General features: G+C 42.8%; 1 protein-coding gene across 6 annotated transcripts in view; it reads left to right on the top strand.

The window, feature by feature from the left end:
• The first annotated feature begins 996 nt into the window (after positions 1 to 996).
• The window catches only part of ENAH (ENAH actin regulator), an 87,401-nt gene continuing 63,981 nt past the window's right edge, over positions 997 to 24,416 (top strand). For 2 of the 6 annotated variants that reach the window (XM_048937930.1, XM_048937929.1), the window contains exon 1: positions 1,007 to 1,274. In XM_048937930.1, coding sequence (XP_048793887.1) covers positions 1,270 to 1,274 — 5 coding nt within the window. In that variant the 5' untranslated portion in view covers positions 1,007 to 1,269. Of the gene's footprint in view, positions 1,275 to 24,416 lie in introns of all 6 variants that reach the window. The other 4 variants (XM_048937926.1, XM_048937927.1, XM_048937928.1 and 1 more) reach the window with 4 other exon arrangements.

Genomic DNA, 24,416 nt, shown 5'->3' with positions numbered 1-24,416 from the left:
ATCTAAAAATCTAGAAATTTACGAAGGAAGTACACATACATTTCTTTCTCATATCCTATATGTTTTTAATAACTAAATGCTAGAAAAGAATGGCAGTTCCAAAGGAAAGATAAAATCAGTGATGCAAAAGCACTAAATCTCCTTCATGCCATTGGAAATTGGAGTGATCCTTGCTCCTCATTTCCTTTGACTGAAACCAAAGAGAGCAGGCAGTCGGTGCTGGACAGAACTGGGCTGAAGGAGAGCCAGTTTGAAACCTCTGTGCCATGTGCTCAAAACACTGGGCTCAGAGACCAACCACTGGCTCCACACAGCAGTGCCCAAAATCCAAACCCTACATCTCAGAGCATTGTCCAGACACCACTTGAACTCCAGCAGCTCGGGGCCCTGCCCACTGTCCTCTGCTGAAGAGCAGTTCCCTAACACCCAACACCACGCCGTTCCCTCAGGCCTGTCGCTGTCACACAGAGCTCAGCGCTGCCCTCCACGCCCTGTGAGGAGCTGCAGCCGCCATGAGGCCTCCCCTCAGCTCCTCTGCTCTGGGCCGAGCAAACCCAGGGGCCTCACACACGTCGCCTTCAGACCCTTCCCCATCTTTGTTGCCCTCTTTTGGATGCCCTGTAACACAACTATGTTTGATGTTGCGGCACGCAGCCTGCACCCAGTGCAGGAGGTGAGGCAGCTCAGCGCGGAGCGGAGCGGGACAAGCCCTCCCCTCTCCCGGCGGCAGTGCTGGGCCCGGGGCACCTTCGGTGCCGTGGGCGCAGGCCACAGGCGGCGCAGGGCCAGCCTCCGGACAAGGCCCCCAGCCCCTCACCTGGGCGCACTCCCCACGACCCCCGGCGACAGGAGGAGCGCACCCCCGCTGCCGGCGCCCCTCACGGGGTGGGCGTGCCCGCCCTCGCCCCGCCCTCCCGCGGCCCCACCGGTGTCTCCGGCCTCCCCTGCGCTCCCGCCCTCCTCCCCACCTCCCCCCGCCCTTCCCGCGCGTTGGTTCGCTCCTCTCCGCCCCTTTCCCCCACCTCTCCGTCCCCTCCCACCCCCGGCGCCCCGCGGTGGTCTGGCCCGGCCCGGCGGCGGAGGGAGCGGCGGAGACGGGCGGGAGGGCGGAAGGTGCCGGCTGCCGGAGCTCTCGCTGTCCGTTGAGGCGCCGGGCCCCGCGGAGCGGCGGCGAGTGGAGCTGAGCGGCGAGGAGAGAGCGCGGCAGGGCGGGGGAGAGCGCGGAGCTGAACGAGGCAGCGGGAGCGGCTCCCGGCGCCGGGCGGCACCATGAGGTGAGGGGCCGGGGCCGGGCGGGGGGCGGCGGGGCCCCCTGCGCGGCGGCCGGCGCGGTGCTGGGGCGGGGGGCTGGGGCGGGGGGAGGGCGGCGGGCCGAGGGGAGCCCCGCGGGGGAGGGGCCCATTGTTAGCGGCGGCGGAGGGGGAGGGGCGGCCCCGGCCCCCGCGGCGGCGAAGTTGAGGGGCCTGGGGGCGGCGGCGGGGCCGGGCGGAGTGCGGCCGGGGAGCCCCTTCCCGCGGCGGAGGTGTGCCCGCACGGCGGCCCAGCGCCTTTCTTTCTCCATTCTTCTTCTTCGTTCTTTTTTTTTTTTTTTTTTTTTTTTTTTTTCTTCCCCCCCCCCCCTTTCTCTGCCCCTTCCCGGCGTGTGTTGCATTGCAGCAGCTGGGCTGCTCCCTGTGAGATCGATAGGAAGCGGGCGGCGGGGAGGGGGAATCCCCCCTTGGGGGATCCGCGATGTAAACAGCGCCGGGCGGGGGCTGCCCGCTCCCACACGGGACCCGGCTCCGTGCGCCCCATTCATTTGTCCCCGCGGCGCTCCCGCCCCGTTCCTCCTACCGTTTTCGTCGTCCTTTCGTCGGATCGGGGCGGCACCGGTGAGGAGCAGCCGGCGTGCGGCGCGGGCCCCGGCCCCGGCTGCCCTGCGGCCCCCGGGGGCTTCCACCCGCTTTGTGCTGCTGAGGCCGGAGGCCCCTCCGAGTGCGGAGAGGTCCGCAGGGTGAGAACGGGCCGATGCCTCTGCTGCGGCTCCGCGCCCGTTCGCGCGAAATCCCAATTACGGTTCTGAACTTAAAGGTTTGTTTTTTTTCCTTTTCCCCGTGTGCCTTCTATGCAAGCGGTAGCCCTGCAGCTGGAAGCAGGGGACGCGGTTTGTCCCTGCTGTTCTGTTGGAAAATGCATTCCTGTATTTCCCTCTAGCTCTCTTTGTTAGCCGTAAGCATTTGCATGCTCCTTTCACCCTCGTTTCACGTTGTGCTGATTTATTTTCACCCGTCTGCGTCACTTTGTAAAAGTGGGATGCCCCGCAAGCACAAAGTTACAACTTGAGCTCACAGCTCACGACCAGACCCTTCAAACAGGGGGTGCTCCTGACTTCCTTGGGCAGCCCTTAGTGCAGGCTTACACCAAGGTTGCCATAAATCATTGGAGAGGGCCCCATGTAAACCCGGCTTCAATGATGGCAAAGCATGGTTGGTATGGAGCAAGGGAAGCTGTCCCAGCACTGTGCGCTGAATGTGCAGCACTGTGCACAGTGCTCTGAAGCGTCTGCCTCAGGACCTCTGCCAGCTCAGAGGCAGTGCAAATATTTCTCTTAACCGGTGTAACCGGGAAGTGCCTAGGTTGAACCTACCCTTAGGTTGCTTATTTAGGTGTTGGAGTGGTTGACTTCAAGCTGTTAGTTAATGTTCATATATGAACCTGTTGTGCCTTTCTACCTGCTCCTCAGCGCAGAAGGTGAAGCTGGTGAGAGGGAAACAAGGTTAGGTGTTGAATGGGCACGCTGAGCTGTCATTGGGTGTTTTGGAAAAATCTGACTTCAAAGGCTTGATTGCAGGGCTTTTTTTTTTTTTTTTTTTTTAAAGAAAAAAAGCAAGCCGTACCAATTAAACTGCACAAGCTAAGAAAATGGTGTGGTTAAAGCAACGTTTTCTCTCTATAGAGGCACTATTAAATTGTCTTGGTTTTGTTTAATTGCTCCAACTCCAGTACAATGGCAGGCTTTCAGTGCACACTCTCCCTTTGGACTTGTTTAGACTAGGATTGACGCTGTATTTCTGAAACATGTTCAAACCAAAAGGTGCACACCCTGCTGCGCTTGGGCAACATGTTTTAATGGGTATTTGCTGGTCAAGGTAAGTCCTGATGGGAAGGAGTGAGAGAGTGAATAGGAAAAGCAACTAGTGCTTCAGATATAGTTTCTATATTTGTAGGTATTGCTGAAAGTAGATTTTTACATGATGTTGATGGTTTCCTGAATTGCATAAACTGCGTTGTGCTTTTGCTGTTCTGTAGGTAAGTATGCATTTGGTGCTACAGTTAACACAAAAATAAGTACCGGAAGTAATCCTGAGGTGAGCTGCAGCCCTCCCTGCCTTACCCCATAACTTCTGTTTCTGTTATGTTCTTTGGCACTTACATGAGTGAGGGCCTGATCTTCAAGTCATCTCAAGCCTGAAATAATTACGATGACTTCATGTTCGGATTTCACATCTTGTCTGGGTTGCTCAGGTGATCAGTTACCAAAGAGCAAACTAGTTTTCCTTGTGTTAGATCAAACTAAATGCGGTTGTGGAGAGCATCTTCGTAGTATAAAGTAAGCAGCAATTCAGTAGGATGCAAACATCCATCAGCACAAGTTGACCAGAGGAATTCCTGTGGTAGTCTGTTTTATATCTGATTTAAAATTAAATGCTCTTTGGGCAGTATCTGTTGGAGGATCTGCTTTTGGTTGCTGACAAACTTTTAATATTACTATTCCAGTTAAGAGATGAAGAACTGGATACGAAGTTACTTGCTTTGGGACATAACTTGACTAGCAGCCCCCCCTGGCTTTGGGTAAACAGTTGGTTTTTGTTAATGCAAAAATCAATACAAAAATGTTCCTCTTAATGTATTGTAGTTAGCTGACTGAGTACTGCCCTAAAAGTAGTTTCCTGAATGCACTTATAATAGGTATCCAGGAATAGTTATGTTTGGTGAGGTTTCACTTTTGAGCCAGCTGGGTTGCAGTGATGGGGGGAAAAAGTAGCTAAAATATAAGCAACAGCAGAATTTTGTGCCCTGGTTCTAATAATAACGCAGCTTCCCATCATATTTATACAAGAAGCTCATCTGTAAACAAGATGACATTGAAAGATGCGTGGAAATCTGTATTACGGAAGCTGATGAACAAAATGGTGTAGAATTGGGATTCTACAGTGGAGGCTAACTGAATGCTTTTAAAATGCTCTCGTGTTGTTTGGCATCTCGCTCATTTTGTATGCTAACTCCAATAAAAATAAATGAGCTTTCCAAGATGCTGACTTTTTTTTTAATCAAACTGTACAGCTTTCTCTTGGGGTTTCCACATCCATTTCTTTGTGTGGGAAAGAATTGTTTTTCATTAGTGTGCTAGTCAGAAAGCAGACTGTTTAATCTGGTTTCATTACCCAAGTTTCAGGAACTGGGAAAGAAACAGCATTTTTTGTTTGGAACTTTAAATTTGAGTATTTCCAGAGCTCTGTATGTTCATTTGTGTTTACGATGGGCTATTATGCGTATTGTGAGTGTGAATGTTCACTCTATATTTAGATAGGGCAAGCAGCTAAATTACTGCAGATTTTTTTTCTTTCTAGAAAATCATGTCATATCCTCACTTGTGTTTTCAAAATAAGAAGTTAAATTTGTGGGCTTTCATATTAAAATTTCTCCTCGCATCGAGTAGCTTTTCTGCTGAAGTATGTTGCTCTAGGATATAATTAATGTTATTTAAAAGTCAGCCTATTTAGTGCCTGGGTTAGTAAGCCTTCATTATGCTTTAAGTGTTGTGCTAAGATGTCTGATACCGTACTCAGTATCATTAATATATGAGCGAGAGCGCATGGCAGAAGTCACAGAACATGTTCCTCCATTAGAGCTGGGAGTTCTTCAAGAATCCCATGTACATTTCATGGGGCTTTTGAAAAGCAAGCATGCAACAGCACAGTATTGGTGGTGACAGTAGTGTGTCGTTCAGTCTCTCACAGCAACTGCTGTTACTTAAGGTAAAATACCAGAAGCCATCAATTTGAATGCTCCACATCACAATGTGGGGTCATACTTTGGAATGTTGCCTTTGTTGTAGCTTCGTTGCTTGCACAAATAGTGTATTTGAAGTAGAAGGCTTAATTTACTTCAGAAATACGTGACAAAAAGTTGGAAGCATAAGCATGCAGTTAATTGAGGTTGGGCACACACAACTGCAACCAGTACAGATCCTAAAATTGCTCGTGTCTCAAGAGCAAAATTGGAGGTGTAGGCAGTTTGTTTCAGGTGGGTACAAGAATTCAGGTTTCTTTCCTTGTTCTCAAGTAAACTACCAGATGGAGTGAGTCATCTGTCTGATAGACGCGCAGACGTTAGCTAGCACTTTATTGGTGACAATAGAAAGTCATTTTTGGACTGGTTGTTTCTGCCTACCTGGTACGGAAGATGACAATTGTTTTTGCCCTCAAGGTCTATGGATCGAGTTCAGTGAATTAGTTTGATAGTAAAAGTCTTTAAAAGATTACTGTGTGTGAATGGAAGATGCGTCAGGATCAGAATACAATTTTTGTCCTTGAAAAAGCTATTTATGACCATCTTACCAATTATGTTGTCAGCCTGTGAAAATTAGGAGTGGTCTTGGCAGTATGTAGAAGTCAGGAATGCTCTCTAGAAGGAAATAGACACAAGCCTTGTCTTGACTCTCATTCAGGGCTTCGTCTTGGTTCTTAGAGGAGACCAGGTTGCTTGGTTCCTACTTCAGGCTGCTGTTGCATGGAAGCCTTTCTTCTATGCTTCCATACAAGGAATTATTACTGTTCCAGCACCTATTTCAGTGAATGCCTTCCTAACACACTTAAACCCGAAGTGACGTATCTCTGCCCTGCGTTAGGCATAGGGTTGGAAGTACTTAGTGATGAGGAGAGCTTCTTGCCACGCCAGCGGAGTTCATGCAGAACTATTGTAGGAGCAGGTTATTGAGCTGCTGGGTAGAGTCATTTGCTTTCATTATTAGAGAGCAAATGTATTTTCTGAAACTGATAATATTCTCTTCTTTACTGTGACCTTTCTTCAGGAATTGCTCTTGACAGTTCATGCCTGCTTCCACTCAGCGGGTAGAAATATGTGTGCCAGCTCTCTGAGCAGCCAGACAGGTTTCGGTTTTAAGAGTGCTTTAGTACTGAGAGAATGCAAAAGATACAATCTTTTTATGTTGAAGGGGAAAAAAGTTTGTTTTTTCCATGGTAGTTAAAAGTGAGTGTAGCAGAGACAGAAATCTTACAAGCCTTGAGGACCCTCAATATATTTGAGTAATTTTTGCTGATGCCTACCTCACTTAAACACTCAACCCTTCCTTTCCCTGCCAATCCTTGTGAATTGTACAGCACTGTTGTATTCTTGGGCTGCTGGCATCTGCCCTGGGACTAACACAGGGCCACAGCCGTGCTGCTGTCTGGCACTGCTGAGATGAGATCCACTGGTGGGTCCCCGGTGTTCCTCCTTGCCTTTGTTTCCTGCATGCTCTCAAATCTGGAGAACAGCTAGTTTTGTGTGGCTCTATTTTTGTTCAGTGGCATACAGAATCTTTTTTTTTTCCCCGATAGAAATGAATGCAACGCTTTATTTTTACTGTCACATTTTCTATCTTAAAGAATAAAAATGTGTATCTCAGTAATGAACTCAGTTATGCTTTGTTTTAAAATGCATTATGCCAACGCATGCTATAGATGAAAATGCTCAGTTTTATTTCAGATAGTTCTAATTAATCGTTCTGATAATTGGTAACTCCCCTGCCCAGTGTCAGTGGTTACAAGCTTTCCTTTCCTATAGCTGTTTCTCAATGAACCAGAGTTCCTCAAGAGAAGTGAAAATCCTGCGTGTTGCCTTCTGACAGTGTTGTGCGCCCACTGCTCTGAATGTTACCATTCTGTGGACATTAGATTGCTTGTCAGCTTGCTTTGCTTGGGATTTTCCTGTGGAACTGCTGGTTTTAAGTACGTCTTGGGAATCAGTGCATGAGTCAGCGCAAGGAGCTGATGTAAGGTCCCACTGCCCTCCATGAGTAATCTATAGACAGGGTTAACTTCATGGAGACAAACAAATGAAATAACCCAACAGCAACAACGAACAAACTGCATGATCAATATTCAGGCCAAAAAAATCTGCTCTTAGTGTCATGTATTGAGCATCCTCCGGGCAAAGCTTGCTTACTGTTGCAGTCCAGTCCCAAACCGGGATGCTTCTCTGTGAAGTTCGTGGACTGGTGCTGTGGCTTTTGTTTTCTTACTTGGTTTGTTCACGTTTTTGCTTTTCCATTGATGGTGAAGGTGCTGATACCCGGTGGAGTATGGGGGAGGGAAGTGGAAACTGCCCTCTGGAGCGTGATACAAAAATGTTACTTTGTTGGGCTGACGTACTGCCAGAAATAACTCTCAGCTCCCTGTTTGCAGCACAAACAAAACTGGAGGATTTTGTTTCAAACATTCTCTGATTCTTCTGTTGTTCACAAATAGGAACCTCTTTTTGGTTTCTGGAATCAGACTGCAAAGTGATCTGTGCTTATTGCCAATTACATAAAGAAGGTGAGCTTTGCTGGCTTTATGTTCTCAGTGTACTAGCCACCTACTTTAAGAAAGTAGTAGTTTAAAAGCTGGATTTAACAGAGTAGTATAATTACAAGAGTAATCGTTATTGCTGAAGCCTTTGTTATACCTTAATTGCAGTTTTACAGCAGCTAAAAAAGTTTTCTTTCTAAAAATCAATTTCAGTCTGTGTTCTTTAAGCAGTATCCTGAAGTAGATTTTAACACTTAGACTTCTTTAGGCCATGTACTGCTGTCATCCCTCACTTGATTGCAGGTTACTGTACGTAAACAACAGGTTTGTAACTGAAATGCTTTGAAGGTCATGTAGTTACAGGAGTGTTTTATCTTGGTGTCATCACACTTGAGCTACTGGTAAATGCTTTTGTATTTCAGTTCTGTAGACCAATGTTTCTACAGTGTTTCTGTATTGTGTATTTGTGGAGACTTCCATTTAAGTTTTGTGGTTCTTATTGTGTGGCATCAAAAACGCAAATACTACATGGGACGGTGATTAAGATTCTGTTGTATTTTGTGCATTTCCAACTGAACTTTCAATACTGTTTGTTAGTGGTATTAATTACTGGCATTGGTGGAAGAGATGCTTGGTGTTTTTAAGTTACATTCACATTTCTGAGTGACTCTTTGCAAATCTGACTTAGTGTATGCTTGGAGTCAGTTGGAGCCTTTAACCTAGTAGTGTTGCTTCTTTAAATTGCTTGCTCTTGATTATTTTGAAAGGCCTTTTTAAGGTACTGAGCTTCCAACTCTAGACTAGGATTTCTATTCTAGCTGCTGCTGATGTTCATGTCAGTGATGCTTGCGATGTAGAATATACACCTTTACTTGTTCTGAAAACTTTTTTTCATGATCTGCTTTCTTATTTAACAAAATCCTTTCTCCTTTTTGCTTTCTCTTAAAAGTTGAATCTTTTATAAACAATGCATAGTGATGTATACATTTTTGTTTTCTCTTCTGTGTTGAAGACCTGAAATATCTGCAGGAGAGTATACAATCCTTTGGCAAACTAGAGTCCATTAAACAATGCTGACTCTTCTATAAAAATACTCAGTTGAAGTTAGTGGAGCAGTGTTTTGTTTTTTTTCTTTTAAACTTCTTGAATTTGAACTTAAAATGGAACAAGTGAAACTTTACTAGAAGACTTGCAGTTAAATGCATTTGTGAAGCATATTTTCTTTTTTGGAAACTGCAGTTAGGGACTGTAGATTAAGTAAAAATGAATGTTATAGTTTCAAAATGAACACTGTTATCCATTGTCTGAAATAAATGGTCTGGCTGGGCTTACAGAGCAGTGAAAGCTAGTCCAAATGGACCTTGTTATGGCAGAGATAATAAAGTAGTGAATGATAGCACTGATAGGAAGGTGATTGCTGCTGACCCCTGCAGCTTTTGCATGCCTAAGTCCAATCAGTAAACTTACTTAGATTGGGGCATGAATAGTTTGGTCATGGTTGTCTACTTCTCTAGTGAAAATACTGATCAGTTATTGGCAATTAAGTTTGGAGGTTTTCTTTTCTCTCGCAATATTCCTGCTTTCACAGAAAAGTTGAACTAACAGTGGGAACTTAAGAAACAATTATCATATCCAATTTTAGCTTAGCGTTGCACACCGATGCACTTGGTCAAATCATTGAGATGAGCTGAATGTGAGAATGGTGCAGGAAGCAGCTGATACTTTGGATTTCCATTCGGCGTTTGTGCAAGAAATGTGCTGTAAAGACAGACCTACCTTACTACTGAAATACAAACCATTTGGTCTGAAATGAAGAAGGAATGAATGCAGTAGGCACTGCTTGGCAGTCACTGCTCTTCTCTTGGTTGCAGCCTGGTTGAGGGACCTCTGAGGACATGAAAGGCCTGTCCAGTTCACTGCTCTTCTGGCTAGTGGAAGGCTGAAGAAGGACATTAGGAGGTTAACCTTGAAAAGATAGCTGTGAATCTATGTCTAAGAAGGAGTAGAAGGACAAACAGATGAATGACTAGAGCACAATAAGTTACTGCTAATAAAATACAGCAGAAGATGTATCTAGCACTTTGGACACCTTCAGCGGCCTGGTTAGATTTTTAGCTACTGACTGGAAATGCAGTAGTGGGTTTTAAATGAAAATTTTGATATTTTGAGCTAAGATTTAGGAAGAAGAAAAAACATGTGGTACATAAAAAGTATGTTTTGCAATTTCAAGATTCTGTGGTATGTCGTGAGGCAGTGCCATTGCTCCTTATGCTTTCCACAGTACAGCATGGTGAATCCAGTAGCCTTTAGTGACCAACTCAGTTAACTGCTTCATACACGAATTACTCCCAGAGCTGTTGCTGCTGGACCTTACATCTGACCTTAGACCTATGCTATAAGTTGAGGGAGTTTCTACTCTTGTTTTTTGGGATTTCACTGTGTATTTTGCCAATATCTTAGACTAGTCCTTTTATAGAGTTTGGAAGAAAACCGTGTCTTGGCCTTCTTGGTTGGTATACTCTAAAGGCAGCTTTGAAAAGGAGTAACCAGCATTTACATTTTGTACTTGCTCTACAGTTCTTCAGTGATAGAACAGTGCTGCTGCTGTTTCCAGCAATAGATCATCTGCAAACGGATGGCAGTAAGATAAACACAGAGGTTGTTTTGCAGGTTGAGTACTGTTGCTGTAGCTGTGTTGCTCTGAGTGTATAAACAAGACAAAAGGTTTTATAAGGAGAGCAGTATCTTTTATTAGATCGACTGCCAGGCTGATGAGCAGTGGGACCCAAACGTTCAAGTGCTCAGTTCTTGGGAAACTTGCTCAGGTCTTCGGAGACAGCATGGAGAGATCTTGTACTGCAGGGGTTGTTGCAGGAAGGTTGTAAATACAGATAGATAGCACTGTGCTCTTTGTTTTTTTATGGGTAGCTCATGATTATGATGTGAAACTTCATAGCAGTATCTAGTAAAGTTCTTAGCTAAAAATGTGAAAAGCAAGTAAGCATCTGTAGGACCCTATTTAATTGTCATTTGGGTTTCCAATATCTCTGCAAGCACGGTGTCTGCATAAAGGAAGTAAAGATGGCATTGCAGCCGTGGTCACCAGTGTGACAGCATGCAGGTAAATCTGTAGGTTACAGATAAAAAGAAGTGGATTGTGTTGCAAGGACTGGATCTTAGGACTTACCTCATGGTTAATAATAATTAATAGTAGGATTTTGTTTTTGCCCTGTTGGTGGCATTGTATGAGAAGTCCTTAGCTGTTATGAACTGGGGAGGGTGTATAAGCTTGTTTGTTAATGGCGTGTTTTATGCTGTTTAGGCCTGGAGGCCTTATTTCTCCTGAACTTCTAGGTAAATTGCACGTACTTTGTAAGTGATGTTAGGATGAAGACTGCACTGTTAGTGTAACTTCTAGGAATCCTTTCAGTTTGGATGATTTATTTGTATCCTGTCTGCATCCATGTATTTGAACTCTTGCATTTCTTTCTTCAGCGTTGAGCTGAGTTCCGCGTATGTCTGCAGTTTGGTTTGTAACTCAGGGGAACACCATGGCCTTTCTGGGAATGAGGAAGGTTTTTTCAAGGAAGCAAAACCTACCGCCACCACCAAAAATACCAGAGGAAATTGTTATTCCATGTTTTAATATTCCTTATGAGGTGTCTGTTCCCCAGCCAGATCAGTGATCACAATTCTCCCACTTTTAGGGGGAGAAGATTTTATGCAATTCATATCATCTTATCCAAAACATCGAGGAGGAGCACAACTTAGAGATGTCTGTGCACGGTTTTGCTTCAAAATTCATAGCAGGCCTTAGTCTGAGTTCATTTTCTTCTTTCTTAAAACCAATCCCGCAACAAACAAAAACCCCATGAGCAAAATGAAGCAAAACTGTTTGGAAATAAAGCTGTAGGCTTCTCTTCTAGAACTTGAGAGCTTTTGTTGTTGTATATAGGAGGGCAAAAATCTGACATAAAATGCTCAAAGTGTTCCATGCTGGAGAACAAAGATTTTCTGCAACTAAAGAACTTTTGCATGGACATGACTATGGAATTAAAATGCTGCTTTGCCTCATACGCTGTATTTTCTCTCAGCAGCACCATATATTGCAAGCATTTGAACACACAGAGTTGTTTTGATGTAAAAGAGACCCTGTGCTGAGCCTCATCTCCTTGGTTAAGTTGATGGTGAGGGCCATGTTTATGCTGTGGATGTTCTGTTTCTCAGAATGACTGGGGTTAATTGTAGCTTGGCAAGCGGGAAAAAAAAAAAGTTCCATATTGTTTTTCTGCAGTGGATTCCTGTTGCTATGCAACAAACAGAATGTCACTTAGTGCAGGCTATATTAAATTTGTATTCCCTGCACATATCTCCGAACGCTCATTTTTGTACTTTAACAGGAGGGTACGTTTCTGACTTCCTGTAGGACTGTAGTATGAAGCATATATTTGAGCTTCTATTCTGGTGCTTGCTGTAACTGTGGATACGTCAGCGTGCTTGCATAGCCTGCCTTTGTTTTTAGATGCAGGGGCACCTGTGCAACGCAGTCAGACAAAAAGGGTGATGGTTATGTTCCCGGGGGTGGGATGATATTGCCAAGCAACATGCTCAGACTTCAAAAGGGAGAAATTTCTGCTATGGAAAAACCTCAGGCTATGAATTCTAAAAACCTTTAAACGTGATACAGAGAAAGTTAATGCAGGTGGCACTACATGGCTCTTCATTAAAAATTAACTGGTTTTGTTCCTTAGAATTAACTTTGATATTTAAATATGTTGACACCTCCCTTCCCTGCTGCATCCATGTTCTCCCCTCCCTGTTCCATCTGCAGCACTGAGGCCAACCGGTCCCAGCATCCGGCCTCTTTGCCTTTTTAGATGGATTCTGGAATAAATGTTTAAGATGTGCTTGGCAAAATTATGTTCTGTGACTGAAAGCAGTAATTGAGTAATGGACAAATGACAACAACTGGTAAGTTGCTGATTCATAATGAAGTTAGACTTTCATAGTGGAAAAGAAGTCAGAAATAGTATTTGAGAACTAGAAAGATGTTAATTTTACCTCTACTTTTAAGTTCTGTGAATTTTGTTGTAGATTTTGAAAGCCAGCTTATAAAATCTGAGCCTGAAATTAAGTTAGGTATTAAAATAAGCAAGTCAAATAGTGTCCTTTCTGCTCTTAGCATTGAAATTTGCCATTACCTAAATCTCTTCAAACTGACAGTCTGAAGCAGGTTTGTCGGTGCATGTTTTTCAATGTTTTTTATTGCAGACTTTGTATGGGGCTTCTTGATAAGTGCAGGAGTCAAAATGAAGTTAGGAAAGATCAGGAATACATTGCATTGCTGTTCGCTGTCTTGTTTTGCCAAGGAGGTGCCTCTAACGGAGCAGGCGGCCTCTAATAGTGCCATTTTCTTCCTTGTAGACTGCTGCTTAATTCAGGACTTGGTGCTTGAGCATTGCGGGTGTGATACCAGGCCAAACCGTTTCTTAGTGTGCACAAAAGAGTACATGATGCAACCTAAAACACTCTCATGGCAGTCTATATTTGGTGAGGCTAAAATGGAGCTCCTTCATAGGGAAATGATACAACAACCTGAGGGGAGATGCTTCCTTTTCCTTCTTTTTTGTTTTTGTTTTTTTAGTTTTGTTGGCCTTGTTTAGGAAGATAAAACCTTTTTTCTGTTCCAGAACTATCTGACACAATGATTGCTACCTGTGGTTTTTAGCATCATAATGGCTTTTTTTAGTGGAGTCATTTGGCATGAGAAACTGTAGAAACTTGTGAAAACTGCCTCTTCTTCTTGAGGATGCAATGTGTGTTATTGTGTGGGGGAAGCAGTTTAGTTGTGATGTACTTGATCCGTAACTTTAATGAAATTACCTCATCTTAATGTGTAGGATGGAGAAGGTCTCAAGTAAGTGCAGGAGATTGGGAAATGTGACTTACAAGGTAGGTTATTTAGGAACTTAGAGGAACTCCAGGTGGGAAATGGGTCTTCTGAAGCAGCTCTGGGTGTGCGATTGCCAGCACTTGAAGTTCAGTGAATTCATGTTTTAAACCACTGGTTTTTATCTTGAGGTGTCTGAAGTACCTTTCTGGTGTTTGACCTTGAATTTGCCTATAATACTGTTGGAATAGTCTTTTAACTGCTATTACTGTGTAGCCCACCCCTCTCCTTTTTCCTCTAAGTCTGGTAACAGCTGTGATTTTGCTGACGCAGGAACTAAAGAAAAATTCCACAGGAATTTTCAAGGGGTTACTTTGGGAAAGGGAAACAAACAATTGAGAACAAAAATTAACAACTAGGAACAAATGTTGTTTAAAATCATTTTTTTTTCCTTTTGTTCCCTCCAATGTTTTTTTCCTTTGTTCTCTGCATTGAGAGGTTTATTGTATCATGCCTCATTGTATAATGGAGTAGCAATCCAGAAGGAACAACAAGATGCAGCAGTAAAGCAACTCAGCCATTTATTTGTGTATTAACGGTTGCCAGATGAAAACAGAGATGGGTGGTGCACACTATTTTGGCATTTTCTTGCAGCTCAGGTGCTGTGCTGCTCTAAGTAGGGCTCTTACAAAACAGTCAGCTTTTGGATCTGTCTTCTCTCTGAAAAGTGAAATTACGTTGAGACAGGTTGGTAGACTTGATACAAGTAGTCTGAAGTTCTGTTCAGCTGTTGAAAAAAGATAATTTCTTTGTGTATTTGTGGCCTGTCACATTAGCCTACCAGCTCTTGTTCACTACTACTGGTATGCATATACAAAACAGTGTAGAAACAGTGTTGAAACACATGAATGTCCCCCCCCTCAGCCCCACCCCCAACAGGGACTGGTTTCTGGCTTGCAGAAAGAAAGAAAGGCTGTGGTTTGAAGGCTCCTTTTTTGCCTTTTTTTTTTTTTTTTTTTTTTTTTTTTTTTAAGATTTTCTTTTTATGTTGCAGAGGTTGGAAAGTCTGTAATGAAAGGGGACTGCTGGAAGAGAAGATGATTTCATGGCCTCTGCTCAGTGTTTTCTGGAAGAACCGACTGGTGCTTCTGCATTAAAGAGATTCTGTCCTTTGGTGTTGGATGAGTTGTTCAGAGTTGTCAGGATGCTCATTAGTTCTGTCCTGACTTCTTTACTTACCGACTAACTTGAGGCTGTGGGGCTTAATCTTTCAAAACGTTAAATAATTTAGTATATTCCTTAGTCCTTCAAAGCACAGAAAACGTGATATAGCACAGAAAGCATTATACAGCCGCTGAAGGGAAAGAGCCCAAGAGCATCCTCGATCGATTGAGATCGGAAGATTGGTGCAGTTAGCATCCTTTGGCTCCTCAGTGCCGGAAACAACTTTCACAACCTTTGCTAGCGTTTTAAAAATACCTGGGTTCAAGTTAGAACTTTCACAAATGCAACATTTGATACTGCTGCAAGTAAGCCACAAATAAATGTTGAATTTGGTATTCAGAATGAGGTTTGAGTAATGTGGAAAAAGTCACTACACATCGAAACAGTGAAGAGAAGAACTGTAGCTGTTCACTCACTCGTCAGTCCATTTCTCCTTAGTGAGAGGTAGTCTGTGAAAAGAGGTGGGAAGGGCGAGAGGAGTAAGTATGTAACTAAGACTGTACTTGATTTTACAGCTGTAAATCGCTCTTTCCTCTTACATATAGGCAGCCTGAATTTCAGCACTTGTTTCTTGTACTTTTTTAACTTTGGAAGTGACTTTTCAAAAAACTATTAGTGTGATTTCTCGAGCTCTTGAAAAATAGGACTAATAGCCAAATACAGCATGCAGGTTGCCAACAGATTTGGAATTTCTTGATGTACACCCCTGCATGCTTCCTGAAATCAGCCTAACTCTCAGTAGTCCTTGATCAGTTTGCAGACGATGCACTTACAGGAAGTTGAAAATTGTGATTTGCAGCAGTGTGTGCACAGCACGGAGGAGTACTGAAACACAAGGAATCTGTGTTCTGCTCATGTGGTGCGCAATCAGAGCCACTGACTTTGAACCAAACTAAAACATATCGATGTTTACTTGTCAGTGTTTATGAGAGGGCTGGGAAGAACCTTGGCGCTCATTCCCAGTGTTTGTGTGGCTCAGGCCATGTGGGTTTATCTGGTGATGCTTTGAATTAAGGCTATCTTGATCTCTCCTTTGCCATGTAACTGAAAGACAGATGTAACGTTCATGTGTCTTATATAATGGAACAGTCCTCTCCGACTCCTAGATAATTAGAGATGCAACTGCTGTATAATTAATGATGGATTGGGTCGCTTTGCATGTTTTGGCTATCTGACAGGTGCAAACATGGTTATTAAGGGAGGGAGGTGTTGTGGTACTCTCTGTGCGAGAAGGAACGGGTTTTCAAAATAACACTGGCCTTATTTTGGGAGACTGGGGGAAAATGATGCCAGGTTTGGGCAGACAGTCTGCAAGAAAAGCCAGTCTGGCATGTAGGCTGTAGTTTGGGCACCTTAGTTAAATATACAGTATTGCCTTTATCAGGAGTTTTTCCCTTACTGTGTGGCTTGAATCACTTTCTGTAAATTAGGCCTTCTGTACTTGCTAACTGTAGACATAGACAACAGCTTATTCTCTTTTAAGTTACCTCTTGTGTATATGAGGGATTGTTTTCCCTTAAGTCTTTTCAAGATTAAGACAGCTGGTCTCATTTATCTTTCCCTGTGGGCTGCTTTTTCCCAAGACCTCCTGCTGCTTCTGCTACTCTCCTCTGGGTCTGCATCTCCTCTGAAGCTAAGTCTAACTGTCACCTGGTCTGTCCTGTTGCTACCTTGCATCTCTACCCTGGGGTATACATAAGTGCAGAGCTGAACTGTTTTCCCCAAGTTATTTTTCAGTGACTTGGTGTCATTCAGAGTTCTTACTCCATCCTCCTTTAAGTTCAGGCATTTTTCTCAACTTCTCTCTTTGGCAGTAGAAAGGTATATTATTCCATTTCCTTGTGCTTCTGATGCAGCACAGACTTCATAAAATGTAGCCTTGAAATATTTTTTCTGAATATTGTGCCAATAACTTCTATCTGAATTTGTTTTCTAAAACTGCTTTTACAGTTATTTCTGGATTGCTGGGCATTTTCATGAGAAATAAAATACAGATGTAAATTCTTTTCAGAACCAAGCCATACTATGGCATCTGCTACTTCTCTACAGTAATTAGTGTAGGACTCCAGAATAGGAGATTACTTCTTTGATGTTATTAGTTTTTAAGTAACTTTGAAGGTTTATTCGTTATGTTAGCAGGTTTTTACCAGTAGGTTTATGCTTTTCTTTTTTGGAGGGATTCTGGTTAAATTCAGGAACCTTCCAAACCTAACAGCTGAATCCACTTCCCCATTCAATGCTTCACATCCACCCTGGCCTCAGAGAGGCAACCACTGGTGGATCTCACACATCTGCAAGTCTTACTGACACTCAGACCATGGAGGAATGAGATTCTGAACACCAGCTGAAAACACAGTGGTAGTGATCTTGGCTGTAGCTTTGCAGAGTCTCTGCTCAGGTTTGAATAGAGTCTGTTCAGCATGAACTGAATGCGTACAGTCTTCTGCTCACAGCTACCATGTTTGGGGTTTTCTCACTGGGGAACGAATCATATATATTCAGATGTGAAGCATATAAAGCTGCAGTCTGTCACTAGTACATCATTTCATCAGAAACTTCAGGTTTTTGTTAGAAGGAGGTGTATTGCTGTAACAATCTGTGTGGTTTAAAAACCTTCCAGGAAGCCTAGCGTATTGAAGAGTATTGTATGACTTGAAGTCAGTATATTCTTCTCATGCAATTTGAGCTAATTGTTCTTAGAGCAAAATATTTTACTTGAAAATAATTTTCTGATTGAAGCTCTTTTGTTTTGTACCACGAGAATTAATTTCACTGAGATGTAATTAGCAGTAGTCATGGCTTCTGTGTCTGGTAGAAATACTGCCTGAAAAGATAGGAGCAGCTTGTCTTCTTTGTACCTGGCTTATTTGCATTTCATAGCGGGCTGAAAGTGTTGGAAGTACTGATACTGTGTTAGCAAACTTTACCAACTAGCTTTGCAGAACATTAGACTTGGTGGATAAAGCTGAAACTGATCATCATGGATTACCTGCTTCTCCAAACTTGCTGAATTCTCACTAAATATTGTCAGCGTAGCAACTGCTTGCTGCAGAATGGTCCAAAAATGTGTCAGTGGAGTTATTGACAAAATAAATGCTTTGTTTTTGCTTTGTGGAAAATGTCTTTCTCAACTCGACCTGCTGAGTGCACTCTCCTGGTAATTGTTCTGGGATTGGAAATGTCTATAGATTACAGAATCATTAAGACTGGAAAAGACCACTGAGATAATCTGGTCCAACAGTCAACCTGTTCTCACCACATCCCTCAGTGCCATCTCTGTGCTTCTTGAACCCTCCAGGGGCAGTGACTCCACCACCTCCCCAAGCAGCCTGTGCCACTGCATCACTGCTCTGAGATGGTTCCTAATATTCAACCTGAACCTCTCCTGGAACAACGTAAGGGCATTCCCTCTCATGGTAGATGGTCTCAAGACCGTGCCAAGGCAATCTCTATAGGTAGGGTTTGTAGCCCAGAGATCACGATGGTGCTACCAAAAAATGTAATGGAATCAAGACAGCTTGACTGTTATACTGGGTTCTAAGCATCTGCCAGTGCACGCAACCATTCTCCTTGTTTTCTGTGTTTTAGCTTTTATGGTTTGGAAACTTCATTATGTTGGGTCAAAAGAAATGTTGTTTATGGAGTTTATTATCAGGTGTGTGCTGTGTAAGTTTCAGAAAATAATGACAAGTGATGTCTAACACTTGCTAAAGCTGTACTTACTGCAGTCTTTTCAGAAATTAGAAGAAGAATCAGTGTTTTTGTTTAAAGCTGCAAATCTGATTTTTCTATTGTTATCATCTTAAATTGTGGAGTTAATTGAATGTCATTTTCAAAGAACTGAATATTATTTTTTGGAATATGGTTAGAACTATAAAGATGCTGTTCTGTTCTTGTAAAGATTTTTGGGATGATTAACTGGATAATTGCCAGCCAAACTATCAATCCTAAATTTAGTTGGCATTTTGAAATTTCTTGATAGGCCTTGCTTGCAGAATGGGTCTTAAAATGGGAACTTGAGTTTTCTAGCTTTATATCTGCAGTAAGAATCTGTCAGCTTGAACCACCTTAGAATCTGTGTGCTTGAACTCATCTTCAGAGGTTGTAAAAAGTGGCTTCAGGAAGCCCCTGGATGAGCATTTCTGCAGTTTGGGGAAGACTTGTGATGTGGCCTGTGCACTGCATGTGACTGTGGTGAAAAATGCTAGGATTATTTGCAGCTCTATTTGAGATGTGGAATGCACCACATCTATTGTTAGCTCTCCAGCTGAAGCGAGAGCAGGATTGTTTTTCTCTTTCGATGTCAGCTAACAGGCCTGCTGTGCTGCTGTGCAGTGCTGGAGTAGGTGAAGGTGCTGGCACTGGGGAGCTGCCCCAGCTGCAGTGGCTGTGGGGCAGCTGGGATGTGGGAGACCGGAACTTACAGGCTTGGTTTCGGCTTTTAAATTCTTAAGAGGACTGCAGGCTGTGTGTTGTTAGAAGCCTGTAAAGTTGACTGTGTTCAGCTCTCCTCAGTGTAGTGTCTCTTGGAAGTCTGAGTGCTCCTCCTGGCTAATTCCCACTGCTGAGATTAAGCACTCGCTGTCTGCATGTGTGCCATAGGATTGAGGGCAAGATTGATGCCATCCAGCCTGTCAATACAGCAATTGCTAAACCAGATATTAATGCTGCATTGCTGTTACTTGTAACAGGAAAAATTGTCATCTCTTTTTTCTGACTTTGCAGTTGAAATACTGAGCTCAGAATTTCATCGTGGAGTGCACAGGTCTGGTAGCTGTCTAAAATACAGTCTCATTCATGAATTTCTTCTATCAGTTAATGTGCTATTAGAGGGGGCATGAAGCAGTGGCTTCCTGATGTTGCCTGGCAGGGACACCGGTGCTTTCAGAGGCTTGGTTTAGTGTGGAATGTTAGATAATGGTACATCAGAAGCAGTGTAGCACTGTATTACATTTAAAATCATGCATATAGGCTTGAAAGCTGTTAAATCTAAAATTAATAACAGAAAGGAGAAAAAAAAAAGCTTGTTAAGATTTGCACAGTGTTGACCTCCATACAGTGTGACTGTTTATTTAAACTGTGACTTCCTTCTGACTATTTTAAGCAATAGAAAACAACTGTTAATCTGAAAGACTTTGCTTCCTATCTTAGATGCAGCTCACTTGATAACAAAGCAAAGCAAGCAGGATGTGTAGTGCAAACAATGCAAATGTCAGTGCTCTAGGATTCCCTGTTCGTGGACAGAGCTTGGTTCTGTGTGAAGCAGCGGAGATTGCAGCAGCGCAGTAACATCACAAAGGAAACAGGCCCTATGCCCTGTCCTGTGAGCATAAAAGGCCAGGTGATGGAAAGGCTTCAGCCCTTTGTGATTACATGTCCTCTGTAGGATCTCCTTTTTAGGCTGATACTATCTGTCTGCAAAACTTTCTGTACCATCAAGTGCTACAAATCCATTCAGTAAGTAGCTCTCTTTAACCTTCAGGGCAATAGAAACTGATGTTGAATTGAGTCAGAAGTTCACAATTGATAACTGGCTTCTGTTTTTCCCCTCGTGCATTCTTACTCTATTTCATGGTATGTGGCACAAAATCGCACAGCTGTTTCTTTGCTAGGGAAATGAAAAGGGAGAGCAATCCCGTTGCTCGTCATACCTCAAGGCCAAAAGAGCATTAACTTCCCTCAGCATAGATTAAGTGGATATGCAGATTAAGCAGTTGAGACTATCCAAATGGCACCTTCCCCTTTATTCCTTGGAGCAAATGCAGGTCGGTGGTAGGAAGTAAAGATCTTTCTAAACGTTTTGACATTTTTTTTGACAGGTGATTGCTTCAGTAGTTTGCAGTATTTTCTTGAAACCATTTATATAGACATACGCATGTCTGTGTATGCAGCAGAGAGGCAGTATGTATTGCATAATTTGTATGGCTGGAGGGAAAGCCTGAGCATTCAAGTTTGTACAGCTCCTGTGTGTGGATTATGCTATGCAAGTGCAGAGCTCCCTTTACTCCAGGTCCCTGTTCTGCTGCTGTACCACGTTACATTCCTTACTCGTTCTTAGGTCAACACTTGCTGTTTTCTTCCCCTTTTTGAACTATAACTAGGTAGCTGTGTTTAGAACAAAACACACAAAACCTAAGTAGAATCCTGTGATACAGAGGAATGCTGGATTTGCAAGGTTAGTACCTGTACCAGAAAGGACTTTACAAAGTCTTCTGTAAACTTTAAATTCTGATTCCTTGCCTGTCAGGAAAAAAACAGGTTTTTATGATGTAGTAGCATCAGTTAACTCTTCTGTCTTGCCTTTCTCTCTTCTTATGAGGGTTATAAAACCAACCTGGAGGAAAAAGCACTGACCTCTGAAAATGGTTACGGTGGCAGCACTAAAGGTGTTGTGATTTTGATAGAATAATTGTTTTATTTGAGGTTTTCAGTGCAAGTGTTATTGCCTGGAGGGGACAGGGAAACGCATAAAAACGTGGTTTATAGTATCATAGTCAAAACCTAGTGAAATGCTTGAAGATCACCCCTCTTGCAAGTTGTTTGGTGGCTGTTACTTATTTCTTTACTGCAGTATTGGTGGGCTGGCATAGTTTGTGTATCATTAATGTAAGAATTACTTTGGGAATTTTAACATCAATTTCTGTATATTTTAAGTCTTAATTAGACACTAAGCCTGGAAGCTTCATTAATTTATCTCCTGTGTCCTCCTTTGCCATGAATGCAAGTAGTACTTGCATTAATAGTACAGTGGTAGAGGGCAGGATTGTGAGTATTACAGAGGTTAACAGCCCAACACGGAAGGCAAGAGAGTGATGAATAATCCTTCCTGCTTTGTTCTGGGGAATCATAAATGCTGCTTTAAGATGTTCATGTCTTGTGGGCACACAGAAGATGTATGTACTTGCAGCATGCTTCTCATTTCTGTCTGGCAGTTGGTAGCTGTAAAAAGTCAATGTAGCTGTGTGTAAGAAAACGTAGCTGTGTTCTAGTTCATTCAAAATTAAATTAGGTTTCCATGTCAGGACCAAAACCTGTCTTTATTTACTTTTGTAAGGCTCCTGTAGAAAGAAGCGGAAGTTATGTAATTTAAATTTAGGCCAAACACTTCTTTTAGGTGATGTGGAGCAGCAAATGATGCAGAAAAGGCTTTGCTTGTCTTGTATGTTGGAATTAGGAAGAAGTAGCGCATAGTGGGAATATATGCTCACCACCGTGGGTTGTCTTTATGAGAAACTTCAATAGAGCTCCATTTTAAGGAGGATGAGTTTCTTAATTAAAAAAATCTACCTTTTCTTTCATTTTAGAACATGTTGCAAGTAATAGAGGTAATTCATTAACTCTGATCCATTTAACGTGCTTACATTTAGCTATTATTTTCCTCTGCAGTGCTTTGCAATCAGCTAGCTGCAAAAATTAGACTATACTTGGGGTTATGAATTTAATTTATACATTGTTTTGTTTTTTGCCCTGGGGAATCCAACTTGGTGTTCCTGCTTTTTTTTTTTTTTTTTAAAGATGTGAATGGACTGTAAATTGTTTTCATCAGCATACATAATGCCATCATCTAGATTAAAATATAAAAATATTGCCATAAATCAGAAGTCCTCCTAGCATGGTGATGACTATAAACGAGAAATGAAATTCTGTTATTGTAATTGAATCATTTGGTTTGTGTGTCATCACTGGAGTGTCCCAGATTGGCTATTGGTGAGGTTGGATGTGGATGTGGCTGTCAGTGCCTCGTAAATCTCACAGAGAACTCTGTTCTTGGCTGTTGCGATTGTATGTTGGTAGAGGAAACACACTGAACCCAAACTGTTAAAAACCAAGAGGAGGTATTTTTCCAGTGAAAATCAGACTGGTGGGATTGTACGATGGATGTAAGCTTAGAGACTTTGGGTAAACGAAGTCTAGACTACAGTACTATTCATTACATAGTAACTTCATGCTATGGCTTTCTTTTCAGAGAAAGTGCTGATGCATTGAAATTCTTCCTTGTAAGAGTTCTTTGCTGTTAGCAGACATGTTATCAGCCGGAGAATGGCTCAGGAGGGAGCTTTCAGCCCTGCCACACCCTGGCTGCTCAGCCACGCTGCTGGGAACTGTTTCAGTGGGTTCCTTAGTAACTCACCATTTAAATAAGACTTAGTAGCTCTGTAGAAAGCATTGTAAAAAGGTAGAAGTCCGGGCTTACACTGAGTTCTAAACGTGGAAGATGATTCAGAGACATCAGGAACTGAGCGCAACTCTTTAAGGTGCGGGAGGTGAAGTTATCACAGTGTAATTCTATGCAAAGTTATTCTAAATAGCCTCAAAATCAACACCTCAGGGCTTTGCGGTGTGGCTTTCCTCTGCCAGACTCTTACAGTTTTTAATACGGGAGGCTGCTTCAGCACAACAAGCAAAGTCACAGTACCAAAAAGTATTTGAAGTACTTATAAAAGTTCTGTTGGCAGGTGTGGTTATGCAAACTTGGGCCACGTACACACAGATGGTAAGTAGAAGTCAGTATGCTAACAGCAAGGACCTGGTGCCTTTCAGGTTGTTCCTTGAGTGAGATGGCTTGCAAGGGGCAGGAACTTGAGCAGGCACTGTGTGGGCAGCCAGGCTCCATGTGCCTTCTGATGGTTGTTAGAAATGGCATTTGTTGAAAACATTACCCCTTTGTGTATGCTGTAGTCAAAACTTTCAAAGCCTTAACATTTCCTCACGTATCTTGCTGTCAGGAAACACTGCTGATATGTATGCAAGTTACAAATTTGTCTAAATTTAGATCAGATAGTATTCGTAAAAACATGATGAGGAGCATGGTTAGTGCTTGCTAGATTCTGAGACAGAGAGCTGCCCAATTCACTTTCCTATGCGGTTGGACCAACTGTTACAAAAGGAGATTCTGCATTCTCTTTTCATCTTTTATATGTGTTCCTAACACATGTCATTCATGGAGGCTGGAACCTCTTGAGAGCAGAAAGCAGATTTCAGAATCAACTCCAAAGCCCGCAAATGCAACCTGCCACAACCTGTGTTTTTTTTTTCTGGAAAGAACAAGTTAATAGTTACTTGGCCTTCAGCAATGTGTTGCTTGAATCTCACTACTGGGGTTGTCACAAGATGTTTGTGATTTATCCAGATACTGCGGCATTTCACTGGGGAGCTGATGTCCGGATTCTGCAGACAATGGTCACATTGATTGCTTAAGCATTTGTTGTTGCTTGAAATAGCTGTGGCAATAGGACCAGCCCGAGGATAATCGGCAGAAGTTAGTGATAACTTCTAGAGTATAGCTCTATAGAGTATAGAGTATAACTTCAGTGTGAATTGCAGTATCTGCGAAGCTAATGTGTGCTTCAGCTGTGCTGGTGAGGTGAGCAGATACCGAATCGCCATAGTTGCCATGCATCTGTGGATATTGATTCTGGCTGAGGTCCTTGTTTTCGAATGACAACTCAAATACAACAGCATGTTGTGAGGATTTTAGTTGCCACATTGCCAGTGCACTCCATGTGAAGAGAAGCTGTGTGTGCTCAGTAGTTTGGAGCTATTGCTACTGCAAAGCTTTAAAAGAAGCAGATAAAGATCCAGACTGTTCTGAGGCTAAACCTGATTTTCCTTATCAGCTGAATCAAATATCATTTGGGTAACCACAGAGGAACGAGTTTCACTGGAGGACTTTGTAATCTGAAGCAACTGAAACTTAAATAGTGTCATACTGAAAGTAAAACTTACCAGTTTTACTATATTGAAAAATG

This window comes from Lagopus muta, chromosome 2, assembly GCF_023343835.1.
Source record: "Lagopus muta isolate bLagMut1 chromosome 2, bLagMut1 primary, whole genome shotgun sequence".
NCBI lineage: Eukaryota > Metazoa > Chordata > Aves > Galliformes > Phasianidae > Lagopus > Lagopus muta.
The sequence above is the reverse complement of the archived record's forward strand: the minus strand, read 5'-3'. Positions and strand labels throughout refer to the sequence as shown.